The 14425-nt window shown below is 40.2% G+C and overlaps 1 protein-coding gene across 1 annotated transcript in view; it reads right to left on the bottom strand.

The window, feature by feature from the left end:
- Positions 1-14425, bottom strand: part of Man2a1 (mannosidase alpha class 2A member 1) — a 151549-nt gene that overhangs the window by 62509 nt on the left and 74615 nt on the right. Inside the window, exons 10-12 of the mRNA XM_027397752.1 lie at positions 13626-13808; positions 9238-9352; positions 7778-7848 (exon numbers count right to left, since the gene is read on the bottom strand). Coding sequence (XP_027253553.1) covers positions 7778-7848; positions 9238-9352; positions 13626-13808 — 369 coding nt within the window. The remainder of the gene's footprint in view (positions 1-7777; positions 7849-9237; positions 9353-13625; positions 13809-14425) is intronic.

Genomic DNA, 14425 nt, shown 5'->3' with positions numbered 1-14425 from the left:
CAGGGAACGAAGCAGGGAATTCAAGCTTGGATTTGCTCCTGGCTAAATGACTCCAGGGAGAAACGGGTTAGTTAGCACACCAGTTCTGCTTAGTCAAATAACACTTGTCACTTTTATCTAATATTTCACCATCCCGGTGTCCAAGTTCTAGTTACTAACTTAGTAAATATTTCCTGTCTGCTAAGTCCATCTGACATACTTTACTATTCATAATTCCTTCAACTCAAACACCTCATCTTTATTTTCTCCAAGGAATTTAAATAGAAAAATTTAAGTAAACCTCAGAATTTGCTACTTTCACGTTTTTCTCTGTATTAGAAAGTATTGTGGTAATTTAAAAAATTTAAACTTTCTGTGGTATTCTGCAAACACTGGGTTTTGGTCGATCCTTTCTTACTGATAAGCACCTCAGCTCTTCCAAGATGTGTGTTCCCTTGCCACACACCATGGAGAAGCAACTCTGCCCACAACACTCCAGCTCCTTTCTACCCCTGGGTTTTGGCGGGACTGACTTCTTCCAGTGCAATTTATAGACACTGCAGGGCCGCTTTCTTCAGAGACTTCTGGGTGCCAGGTGACAATCATGAACCATAAACAGCTTCCTTGTAACAGGCTTATGCCAAGTCCCTTCAGAGGAACACCATGCCTGTGGTCAGTAGGGTCATGGAGGTGGACTGACATCTCCTCTTCCTCGTGGATCTCAAGAGAGTTCCCACAGGATGTTAACAACCTAGCTGAGTCTTAAGAAGTGTGTGAGTGTGGCTGAGCTAGATGAGAAGGTTTCTGGGTGGTGGTAGTCCAGCTGTTTCCAAGCAGAAAGGACCCAGAGGTAACAGAGTACAGCATCTCTGAGAATTAAGTTATGTAGAGCCTGCAGCAGACAGGGCAGGCCAGAGTGATTCAAGAAGCAATTCTAGAGTCTAAAGGCAGATATAAGCCATGTCAAATGCCCTACCAGTTTATATTTAGGGCAATGAAAAAATACGGGCTTTGAACTAAGGAATTAGCATATAATTACAATCACTAAGTGTTAGGACTTATACAACTAAATTCATACACATAACTTCACTTTGCCCATTCAGCAATATTTTCCAGTCACCCAGATAGTAGCAGCAGAGTAGTGACATTTAAGGTAGAGAAGACAAATTTAATGACAAAATTGAGATCCTTTTAGAGAGGAAAACTAAAAGATCTAGTGTACATTTGAGAACATGATATATATTTCTTAGAGATCAAAGCTCAAGTTTCAAGTATTCCAAGTAGCTACTTTTTCTCCTTAATGGCCTCAAAAATAAATCATTTAGGAGGTAAGTCACTGTTTCATACCTTCTTGTTTCCTAGTTCTGGTCACTGCATAGTTTTCTTCTGAACTGCCTATAGTCTCTTCCTATCTGCTTATTCTCAAGGCATTAGATTTCTGGCAAAACTCTGTATCTGAAGTCTTTTCTGTTTAGTATTGGTTGAAGGCCTTCTTTTAGATAGAGTTAACCTGATAAGTATTTGTGAGAAATCTACAATGTGTCGGATATCTGCCAGGAATTCAAAAGCAAACCACCACCTGCCCTCATGGCGCTAATATTTTAGCAAGGGAAAAGCATAGCAAGGAAAGAAAGAAGAAAAGAAAAGAAACAACTAAGTCATCTAGTTAAGCCTGTGGCGAATGAAGAATGTAAAGAACACAGAGAGAAGCGAATACAACAAACCCATGGGTGTATGTGGCCTGACACTGAGCTCGAAGAAGGCTGTGCCCGGTTGGCATTCAGTCTTCCACCCCAGCTCAGAGATCTGAACAAATGAGGGCTTCTCTCTTCAGCAGCAACCATCACAGTAATCTTCTGAACTGTGCTGCCAACAACAGCAATTTCCTTGAGCAAACACTTCCCTTGATCATTGATCTACCATCAGTCTAACTTGTTTCTAACTAGTTTATTTCTGGCAGATTCAGTTTTCCAATTCATTACAAAATAAACTCAGTGAAATCACTCTGACCAGTGTGGCCAAGGCTGGTGATGATCTGTCAGATCAGAGTTAAAGCTGACCTGTAGGTGTAAGCAGGGGACCGTTCAGGTAAACATGTTTATTCTCTGCATTTTACCTTACCATAAAACATACAAATGTGCATCATATTCAAATCTACTGATGTTACAGCAAAACCTTTGCTTTCATAATGGCCTACTAATTGATGTTTTAGGCATTACTTTTTGCATAGCCAAATATGCATAAATCACCTGTAGTGTTAAGCTTGCATTTCCTATAATACACTAAGAAGTCAGATTGCTTCTATCTTTTATGATTTCTTTCCATGTCTTATACAGCAATATTCTTCAATGATTTGGTTCCTTGGACTTTTTCCAAAACAAACAACTTAATATAAAAGAGGCTCTTTTCCATAATTAGTTTCATAAAAATTAACAAACTCATAAAAGAAAAATAACAATAAAACGTGGCTTGGAAGTGGCTGATTCATACAACCCAAAAACTAGAAGAAAATAAATGCACTGGGCTTCCAAGCACCAATGCTAGACAAGAACTGGAAAGCTTCGTGAAGAACGGACTGGTTAACTGAGACTAGCGGCAAGGAAGGTAGGGGGTGTCTGCTTCCTAACAGCCGTGAAAGAGCATCTCCTGACAGAGAACCCAAGTAAAGAGCATCTCCTGACAGAGAACCCAAGTAAAGAGCATCTCCTGACAGAGAACCCAAGTTTCAAAGGCACGGGAGCGGGGGAGAGGGGGGGGGCTCTGAAACAGAAAAAGGTTTAATCTCGTACTTGTTTCTAGACTTACACCCTGTATTCTCTTCCAACTGCTGGCCAGCAGGACACCAGTTCCATCAGCCCTGTAGTCTGTGGATAGTATAGACCACAGTGATGGCTTCACTGTCAATGACCCCAAGGTCTTTTTGTTTTCATGAGCATTGATAGGAAACTGAGAGTCAGCCATCATGTAAACTTGAAGAATCCTTTGTCCCACTAATGTAACAGCTGTTACTTCATCTAAGTCAATGAGAGGTTGAAACAGTATTTCAGAAATTAATTCATGATTCTTGATGTCATGAAATAAATAGAACAAAAAGGATGAGGAAAAGATTGTGGGAACAGCAAAGCCAAAACTTTGTTTCCCTAGAAAATTAGGCAAAATGCATACTGCAGGGATATGCTTCCAATTCCTTTAGGCCCCAGCCCTTCAGCTATTTTTTTTTTCAAATACTATATTCTATTTGGTCCTTTGGGTATATTCTAAAAATATCTCAACAGAATACAGACAGGTTAAAATCCGAGAACTGGTCAACCATTATCTTGAAAAAGTCAAAATTAACAAAACAACACAGATGGAATAGATACAAACACTCAAATACTGTTCACAGGGAAATTGTCTTTAAACAGAAGAGTATCTCAGGGGATTTATGAACTCAGGTCTTAAATCTGATATAGATTCATAAAGCACTGTGGTTCTGTGCTTAGAGACCTGTGCTACATTAACTCAGTTTCTGTGGTTTTCAGACTCTCCAGTCCCACTAGCCAGGAATTCTCCCACAAAAAGAAAACTTATGAAACAGTTTTGAAAGGTAAGAGCATTTGTGTTGTTTTCAGTAACTATGGACAGTCTCAGGCATGGAGTTCTGATCCATTCCTGTTCTCTATTACAGCCTTGAATTCCCCTAGGATAAACTTGTAAAACATGATGCACCATTTGCAGGAGGGAATTATTAAACTTCCTGGAGTTATACACTTAACTGTCTGCTTAGCAATGCAGAGTCATTTCTAGTCAAGCTTTCCAGCACAAAGAATTTGAGTCCAGAAGTATCCTGGAGTCTTTATCATCTCTGCTAACAATCTCCCCACAGTCGAGAATTAGATAAAGCTGTGCCTACAGAATGGGGAAAGATTTTTACCAACTACACATCTGATAGCAAAAGAGGAAGCTTAAATGGCCAAGAAACACTTTTTAAAAACATGTTTAACATATTTAGCCATTAGGGAAATGCAAATCAAAACTACTTTGAGATTTCATCTTACTCCTGTCAGAATGGCAAAATCAAATAAAGCAAGTGACAGTTCACGCTGACAAGTTTGTGGAGTAAGGGAAACATTCATCTGTAGCTGGCACGAGTACAAGCTTGCACGGCCATTATGGAAATTAGTGAGGAGGTTCCTCAGGAAGCTGGGAATCCCTCTACCTTCAGACCCATCTATACCACTCTTGGTCATGTACCCACCAGACACTGCATCCTACCAGAGACACTTGCTTAACCACAGTCATTGCAGTCCTGAATGGAATGTCTTAAGACAAATCTCTCCCGTTGAGGCTCAGGGGTCCACGTGGGAAGAGGAGGCGGAAAGGCTGTAAGAGCCAGAGGGGCTGGAGGACTCCAAGGAAGCAGTGTCTTCCAGACACAACAGGCCCGACACACATATGAACTCAGAGACTATGGCAGCACGCACAGGGCCTGCATAAGTCAGACGGGCTCCCAGTGCTGAGAGTGGGAGGTTGACACAGCCCCACCCCTAACCAAGAAGCTATCTGCAATTGACACCACTTACAAAGGACAACTCGGTTTTCTCCAATGGAGTCTCACTGGGTATATTACCACTCCTCAGGGCAAGCCCAGGCCCAGGAGTAGTTCACCAACTCAAAACAAACTCAATGGTGTTTTGTAAACTTTTAATCCCATTTTGCTTTGTTTGGGTAGGCTTGAGACTCCCTCATGGAACTAGCACTCTGGAGAGGACATGTGCAAACATTGGCAAATGACTGCCCCAACTAAACTCTCAGCCACAGGCAACAGAGACTTCGAGCAATGTAAGCAACTTTGCCAAGACATACAGGCCTGCCAGGTTTGGTGTGGACGCCAGTTCTCCAGAATCCTGAGAGGCATAATAAACTGTATTCATGATGCTATGGTTGAGATGTTTTTGCTTGTCTTTTTTTTTTTTTTTTTAAGCAAACAGACTACTAAACATGACAATTTGTCATACATCCTACAATAGCTAGTATAATTTCCTGGAGAATGCTTTGAGGAATTTTCTGAGAGCACTATATTTGAGTAGATGCCACCAATACCTACAGGTAATAAAGTATGACAACAGGAGACTGAAGACAAAAGAGCAAGAGGAGCACAGTCATTCACGGAACGCGTGAAGGGCAACTACAAGCAAGAGAGGTGGAAAGAGATCAGAAGAGAGCAGAGATAAAAGTCAGGAGACTTTACACTCACAGAACGGAAGAAATGAACCAAGGTGGGGTCAAAATGAATTCTGGGGACAGAACAGAGAAACAAGGAAAGAATGAGGCTCCGTAGCAGACTGGAATCCAAAAGAAAGCACATGTATGTGTAGGAAACCAAAGGCTGTTATAGGAGTGTAGGAGGTACCAAGGAAAGGGGCAAAGGGCAAGCCCGGGAGGGAGGGCCTTGTCTGAATTGGGTAGTTTACTTCTGTTGATATTCTAAGCACCCACGTACATCTCTCCACTTCTCTTTCTCTCTCTCTCCATTTAAAGGAAGAGAGGAAGTAAAGAAAAGAGGGATGAACAGAAGAAGTGGGAAAAGGGGAGAAAAGGATTCTTTGCCAGTAAATACCTTACCAAAAATTAAAGCCTCTTACAGATAAACTTGTAACAGCAATTTAAATAAATTTATCTCAAACTAAAATCATCTGCCATGGTTTGAATGTTCTTGTACTAAGTAAGCAAACGGTGTTGAATGCTGAGACCCTGAAGACGTGGTCAGGCAATCTGGACTTTACTCTCATGAACCGACTGGCTAGTGTCAGAGGAACGGGCTCATTAATTGCAAGTAGTTTCTGATAAAATGACTACTTCTTTGATCCCACCTTCCACCATGGGATGATTGAGCACAGTGGGATGAAAGTATTTTTCACCTTCCAGGTGTCATCTTCCCCACTGTGAATGTTTGGTTTATTTACATTAATAAGTTGCCACTCAAATAAGAACTGCACCTACAATTAAATCTAAATCTAAGCACATTCTAGAAGATTTACGAGGACTATGAGAAAAGCTCAGTACCACAATTCTATAACTTTCAGTTTAAAGGCTCAGAAGTGTTTAGCTCGAAAGACCAGCTAAGCAACACCACTGAGTCCTTCTACTTTTAAAGGCCATCATTCTTTTAGTTCGTTGGCAATTTTACTAGTGTATCAATAACTAAAGTAATCGGTAGCTACCAAAGAAAAAATAGATTGTTTTGTTTGATTTTTCTAGACAGGGTTTCTCATTAGCTTCAAAGTAAGTAGGTATGATCATGATGTTCTCAAGTACAAAACAGATAGACACAGAAACAGAACTGAACAACTAAATTATAGAAGTGGCGGCACCGACCTTTGACAGGAGAAGAAAATATTGCTTACATATAAGCTGCTCAGCAGCTTCTCTGACAGAGCCTTGACAATTCCCTACATGCTAATTCATAAGTAAACCCATCTCTGTCTATAACAGCTGTGACTTCGCCTTTCTTCCTCCAGCCTAGGGAAGGCTAAATGACCTATGTCCTGCCCAAGGCACAGACTCTCCCTCTGACCTGCTGAGATCCCAGCCTGCCCCCACCCACCACAACACACAACCAGGGAGGGCAGCAATGACATCTATCACAGTCACTTGTTGAAGTACTTGGGATCCTTAGGGTCAGCAAAACCAAAGACCTTCCCATATCAAAACAGAAGACAGAAAAAAAGTTACTATGATTACTCAAGCCAAATGGCTTATTATTATACGATATTTAGGAGGCAGACATCTAGCCACAAATACATTCAAACATTATTTCTTTTAAAACAAAGATGACACTTTATAATTGATGTTTCTTTCATGCTATGAGTTGGTAGTAAAAGACTAAGTAACCTCAGTAGAGTCTCTGAGCACCCCAGTAAGTAAAGAAGCCCTGCTTCTTGTTCTGTGGTACAAGCTGTGATGTCTCTACTTAAGAAGAAATTAGACAACCATGTATTTGATGAGTGCTTCGTCAAAACCTCAACTTCATTAGCACTGCACTGTCTGTAAAGCTACTGCATTTATTTCCCACAATTTCATACTTATTTAAATCATGAGTTAACTTTTTTAAAAAAGTACCTTTCAATTTGTAAGCGGTGACACTAAGTTTCTCAATTGAACGTTAAAAATTAAGTTGTTATGAAAAGATAATGCATGCCTAGGTTCATGGGTAGCAACCAACGAATACTTATTCAGGAAACACAGAGGTTGGAGAAGACAAATGCAAACAGCTGCACCTCTTAATGAATCAAAGCCCTCTATGGTTATCCTGGCTTTTATTTGATTAACACGCTGGCCATTTACTTCAGTGTACATCAACGATGCTGCAGTCTAAGAGCAACAGTGTGCTTTTCCAGGGAAAATGGAAGAGAAGAAACCATGATCGGCCAGTTACTAAATTCTTTCTTTCTTTCAAATGATTAGGATCTGGGATTCATGAAAATCAAGAAACTTCCTGAAAGGTCAATGCAGAAACGCAGTAATCTAAAAACAGTGTTAGGAAGATGAGGGAATGCTTGCATCACAAGCTGTGTATCTACCATCCGCTGGCTGCCATTTGTAAAAATATTACAATCAGAACAGCAGCAACCACTGTGCCAAGTTAGTTCTCAGCATTGAATTTAATTGTTATGGAAGAAAACCTATTTCTTCAGGAAAAAAAACAGTAGATTTAAAGAAAAACTTCCTTAAAGTATGTGCTGAATACAGTTCAGATCCACAGAAACCAAAATCGCCAGGGAAGTGGGAAAATGCCTATGAGGAACTGCAGACTTACCTCGGCTCCTTTGCACTCAGTTGTATTATGGTTTTTTTTGGCAGAGAATCTTGTGAACTTTGCTTCATATCCTGTTAGAAAGGCATAGTGTTTTTAAATTTTACTTTTAAAAACTAAGCATCAAAATTAGCTATGAATACTACCTTGTAAAATTTTTGGAAAAAACACAATATGGGGGCAACAATTCTCTTTCACACACTCTCTCTCTCTGTCTCTCCCTCTCCTTCTCCCTTTCCCTCTCTCTCTCTCTCTCTCTCTCTCTCTCTCTCTCTCTCTCTCTCTCTCCCTCTCTCTCTCCCTCTCTCTCTCATACACACACACACAACACACACACACACACACACACACACACACAGAGAGAGAGAGAGAGAGAGAGAACGAGTGACAGAGACAGAGACACAGAGAGATGATGCTATCAGAACCAAGTACAACATGCTTGCTGAGGCTACAGTCCACAGTGGCATAGTAGGTTGCTCCATCTTCTAACTGAATAAACCCAAGTGCTAGAGAAAATTCTCCCAACATCTTTGCATTCTGTATCCCATATCCTTAGGAAATACACATCTACTTCTTGTGGGGTTTTTTTTCACTTTAAAATGAAAATTTGTAATCATGACTTGATTACAGGCATCCATTTAAGAAAATATTGAAGCCGCATCTCTAATTCCAGACGTGTAAATTCAAATTGCATATAACATTCCAAATCCCAATATTCATAACTCAGTTACAAATTTGAATATCCAAGTTGTCAGGTGGATGTGTAGAGGGCGTCAGTCATCCTCTAGATGGCTCTTCCTGGATGAGGGGCAAGACCCTGTCAGTGCACTTTCCGCTATAATAACTCCCCGAATACCAATAGGAGCCAGGCAGTCATCACCACCCTGTTCACACATAATGAAAATGAACTAGGAAAACTTTCAAGGCCCTCAGGGGGAGGTCCTGGCAGAGGCCAAGAGCTAATCTAATTCCTTAAACTCTCCACCACCAATGCACACGTCTCAGCACTGTCCACAGCACTCGTGAACCTATGTTGACGCCAAAAGGACCCTGAAAATCAGTTTCACCAAAAGCAGATTAGGGATTAAAAAAATTCAAGTATCAAGAGATTTCTAATTATAGTCAACCAGAATAACTAATTATAATGCCCAGTTGCTTTACAATAAGAGTGTTTGAAAAGCCTATCAATCTGTTTTATCTATCTAGAAATGAGTTCACTGGGTCATTGTTCGTGCTAAGATTTAAGCAGAATGAGTTACACACAGAAATTAAATGCAAATAGACCTATAGAAAGGAGATGGTTGAATATGCAGACATTACATAAAGATAGAAATTCTTTAAATAATGGACAAAACATGTCTTATACCTTAATATTATTTTAATGGAGCTTCTTCTAATCTCTTTTTTAATACAAGAACAAAAGAATCAATTGGTTTTTACAATCATAGAAGAAATCAACTAACCATCTCTAAGAAGGTGTCAGAAAGCTGAGATTGGTACAACTTCTTGTCCTTTAAAATGAGAAGAAATGCAGAGTCTCCAATTATCTTCTCCAAAAAGTTTAACGATTGAAAGAGTCTGTAAAGCAAAACTTTGTTAGTTTGAGAACTCAAAAATCTGCGTATTTTTTATAATTGTAATTAGATCAATTTTAAATTAGAAACAAGCTTACTTTACATGTCAATCCCAGGTCCCTCTCCCTCCCCATGTATTTTTATTTTTAAAACAACGGCCAAATCATTTTCATCTTATATTCACAAAGCTAAATACATAAAGATTCTATATGAACTAGATCTTTGCTTTCCTCCAGGACTAAATATTAAGGGGGGAAATGGTAGGTCAGAGGATTCCACCAATAAAGGTTCAGTCAAAATAAAACTCTCCTGAACATGCCAAAGTCACACCAACTTATTCAAAATGCTTACAGTTCTTACAAACGTGCCAAATAAGAATATCTATAATGATTACTCCAAGAGCTACAAAAGAATACATTACACAGCAGTTATTTACTTCTTCACCACAGAAATGTTGGGCGTTAATAGAACAGCAAAAGAAAATGCACTATTAACTCTAGGTTAGCAAGACTATCCAATTTGTCTGTAAGCTATCCCTGAGGATGAACAGTGCTATCTGGCTGGATTTATTTACTGCATGTTCTTGTTCAAGACAATTAGGAAGAAAGGTTCTCAGAGATCTGGATGATGGGACGGTCTTCACCCTTGTTGTTTTTCTTGAGCGCTGACATTAATAACTACGCTCAAGTTTTACTTTGTGTCTGAGGAACAAAAGCAGAGCTAAGAGCCCATTGATTTCCAGCTCTGGAGTACGCTGTCAGCAGATCACCTACAACTGCTGTGGTGACCGCCAGGACACTCTCAGTAGATCACCTCCAACTGCTGTGGCAGCTCCCCGGGGGAAAGGACTTGGTGTAGATTCTCTATAATTTTCCAAACCCACACATGTACAAGGCTCTATACACTAAGAATGCTTAAACAAACAATGGATGCAGGAATCCACAATGCAAAATAGCTTTGTCAACCATGTCAATTGATGGGAATGACCTATTTATTGTGCTTAGAGCATCGACCATCACTTTCTCTAATACAGGGAGCAATCTGGTATCTATGTGCTAAAATGTTTGCTAGGATTTTCGCAACAGCAGCAAAGATCCATAAAAGATTCTGGACATGGGAATTCTCTCAGCATGCAGGAGGCTGAACCAGTAAGACTGCCAAAAAATGTGACACTAGCCAGGAATACAAAGTGAGTTCTGGCCTGAGCTACAGAGGCTTTGTCTCAAAACAAACAAAAATCTCTAAATCAATTTAAAAAAAAACAAAACAAAACAAAAACCAAAATTTCCTTTTGCAGAACACAAAACCTTAAATGTACATGATCAATATTATTAATAAAATAGACTTACATAACAAACCCATAACATTAATAACAAAATCTTAAGGGCTCCAGTTGTTACCATTATCCAGATAAATTTCTCAGCATGTCCTCATGTCTGCCCTTAGTGTTCTCAAAAGACTAAAGACCAGATGGTAGAAGGTAGTTTCCTTAAGGAAATAATTCCTTCAACCCACGATCATTTCTATTAGCTGCGTGACTATCCTTATCAGACAGCTAAACCTGTAGAGTCATGTTCCACAATAGCGTAAGCCGAACATGGATCCCAGCATATTAAAAAGTGCTAATTAAAGTGAGTTAACAGCACCATTGATGTTTGCATCTATCCAGTGCTCTCACAGAGTCCTAATGAGATGGCACTGGAAGAGAGGGAAACAGTCCCCAACCAGCTCCTCATGATACACCAGGATGCTTTGTTTAAAACAGAGCCAAATGAAGCACAGTAAATACGTTCAAGAAACACAATTTTAAACATTTAAACCTCTCATCAACATGAGACTTCTCAGTGCCTCTAACACTCTAACGTGAACTCATCCTATTTCTACAGAACACACACTCGGGGATCATAGTTTTCTGTTTGTGGTCACGGCTGTTGTTTAAACAGCTGGTACCATGTCTGTCAATCAACAGTCTCATCTGTCCATCTGGACTCTCACACTCACCTTTCATTTAGATTTCTCTTGGTACTGTAACTACAGCACAGGGAAAAGTGAAAGACTTAAGTCTTTCCATAACTGACTTCTTCCCTTCTATCCGCTGCACATGTAAAGCTAAATATCCATCATACTGTCCCAGGCTATTTCCTTATTTTTCCTGTCATAATTAAAAATTAACCCTCAAATACGCCATGAGACATTCTCTTTCTCCATCTTAAAAACCTAGTCTCCAGAGTGAAGTCTAGGACAGCCAGGGCTACACAGAGCAACCCTGTCTGAAATAAACCAAAACTAACAAATAGGCAAATATTTGGCTACTGTTGAGACCACAGCTCTCAAGACTCACCCTTGGGGAAAGAGAACAAGTTGGAAGAGCCCAAATCCCTCAGGTGCTGTGGAGTTGGCACACTGACTGGGTGACATGAAGATAAACAGGGCAGGATGAATCCTGCTTGGAATTGCTTTTACCAGCCCTCAGTCCCTCTCTCACACAGCTGTTCACAGGGACACGTGAATGAACATCAGTCAACAGTAGACAGTAAGAAAGCGCCAGTGCTAACTGCCTCTTTGTCTCTGATTCTCTAACATGTGTTCTGAAATCTCTTTCTTGAAAGTGTCTGTGCTAATGACTTGATAATTGTTTACGACTTTTCAGTTGAAGTGTGAAGTACTGGCAGAGTAAATTCACAAATGTCAAGAGCAATTTGAAGATGACTGTGTCTTTCCACCCCCTCTAACAGGCAGTGCTGCACAGGCCTGGTTCATTAAGCTCAAGTATCAGAAACTACACTGGTACAGACTGCTGGCCTCCTACAAAGGTCATGAGACAGAAAGTGAACAGAAGTTCAGTGTCCTGTGGTTAGGTACCTTTGCTACAGGAGCTGGACAGAGCAGGTGAGCGGAACAGGAGCGTGGCTTCCCCACTGCCCTGTGTGTTTGAGACTTACTTAGAAATTCTCAACAAGTCAGAGGCAAGAACGAGGACAAGCAGGTATTGACATTGCTTTCCAACTGCTTTCTAGAGAGACACTGACCCAACACCATTAACGCCATCGCAACCTCTGCACAGAACACATTCAGGAAAACCTGTTTCCCCAGAGAAAACTGAGAAGATATTCGAGATGCTGCCTTAGGCATAATTTTTGAAGGGATGAAGTCAATAGTGAGGACTTAAGAATATCTGTTTCCTCTTCGTTTCTAGAAAACTATTTAAAATACTGTAACTAAAAACTTTAGCACTTAGTAATGCCAATTGCAAACCAACTGTCTAGAATTGATTTGATGTGCTCCATAGACTTTTCACCTCCAAGAATAGTTACAAAACAATTCAAGTTTTAAATGTATAGGAACATCACAGCATATGTCTGCTGATTTTAAGATATTACGAAGTATAGCATCTTTTATGCATATTTCTTAGCAGAGGGGATTAAACTAACAGGTCCCATGCATGGTAGACAAATTCCCTACCACTCCATTCCCACCTCCGTTTCCCGGCACAACAGTGAAATGGTAAGAAAATCTAGATGAAACAAAAGTCTGCACATAGAAAGACAATGGGTAAGATGCCTTGTCCAATGTGAAACCCTCCCTGAGTAGAACCCTAGGCTGTTATCCAAACTGGCATGATGACAGAGACCCCCCAACACTGAAGGTCAGATTTTCCACTGCTGGGATGCACTGGCTACAAAGATTTCAGCCTTTGCAAGCCACAGTGCACACACAGCTTCTAATTCAACAGTACTATTCTTTAATCTAAAAATTCTTTAGAAATAACTGAGTACCTGTTTCCTCAATTGATCCTTATCTCCAAGCCCCAGCCACCAACAGCTTTTGTCACCCATACACAACTGACTAATTCCAGTCCTTTCTGGTTACCCTCATATCTTGCTCTTTCCTGTCAGTGGCCCTCTAAGAATATGTCAAGAATGCAAGGACAACTGGGAATGACAGAAGACAGCATCAAGTTGCTGATAAAGAAGACAACCCGACTGTCAAACTGTACTTAGAGAAAGCCAGGACTGGCTTTTGACAATGCTTAACATCTGGAGACTGAAGCCAAAAGCTGGGGCTACTATGATGCTTCCACAGAGTTCTAGAAAATTGGAGATGTTTGTCTATAGCAATATATAGAACAAATAACACTATGTAAGTGACCTAATATACACTAGCAGCTTCATACACACACACACACACACACACACACACACACACACACACACACACACGTATGACTCAAAGTTAAAAAGATTTTACTTCAATCTGTGTTTCTATAATTACATTACCTGGTACCGTAATCCACAACCACCCAGTCTTTCGAGGTCCCTGTAATGGCATCGTGATGTTGAAAGAGTCCTAAGTTCCTTCTGGCCTCTGTCAGTGTTGTGTAGTGCGGTGATGAGAGAAACTTACTTATCTTGTATTTCTGAGCTTGCTTCAAGGCCAAATAGTAAAGAATTTCAGCAGCCCTAGTGTATAAAAGAGTCATTAACATGTTTTCTGAAACAAACATTTTAGCTTATAATCACTGAGGCTTTTGTTGCTGTTGCTTTTGTATTTGAGACAGGGTTTTACTATGTAGACCAGTCTAGCCTTGAACTCATGGGGATTTACCTGTCGCTGCACACTGGTGCTAGATTTAACACATACATTACCATGCCTGGCACACTGATGATTTTCAAATGTAGTGTTTAAAAAGAAACACATAATTTCAATGCAAACTCTTTATGCAGAAGATACCAATGATAATTTTTCCAAGAAACCAACACAGTACCTATCTAATATATGTAAGTTCTCTATCACTAATGACTACCATGTTTACAGAGACCCTGGAAAGAAACCTGAGCCTGTTGGTAGGCAGGCACGTCCATCTGTATATAACACAGTGAGAAAAATGAAAGCAGGCAGTGAGACACTGGGCCAGGTGTGAGCTTCTGGAACCTCAAGGCTCATCCCCTCATGATACACCTCCTCCAACAAGGCCATACCTCCTAATCCTTCCCAAACAGTTCTACCAACTGGGAACCAAATTTCAAATCTATGTGTCTGTGAGGACAAACTACCACAAAACGCTAATAAGACAGTT

The sequence above is a fragment of the Cricetulus griseus genome, chromosome 2, assembly GCF_003668045.3.
Source record: "Cricetulus griseus strain 17A/GY chromosome 2, alternate assembly CriGri-PICRH-1.0, whole genome shotgun sequence".
NCBI classification, from domain to species: Eukaryota; Metazoa; Chordata; class Mammalia; order Rodentia; family Cricetidae; genus Cricetulus; species Cricetulus griseus.
This window is presented reverse-complemented; position numbering and strand designations above follow the sequence as displayed.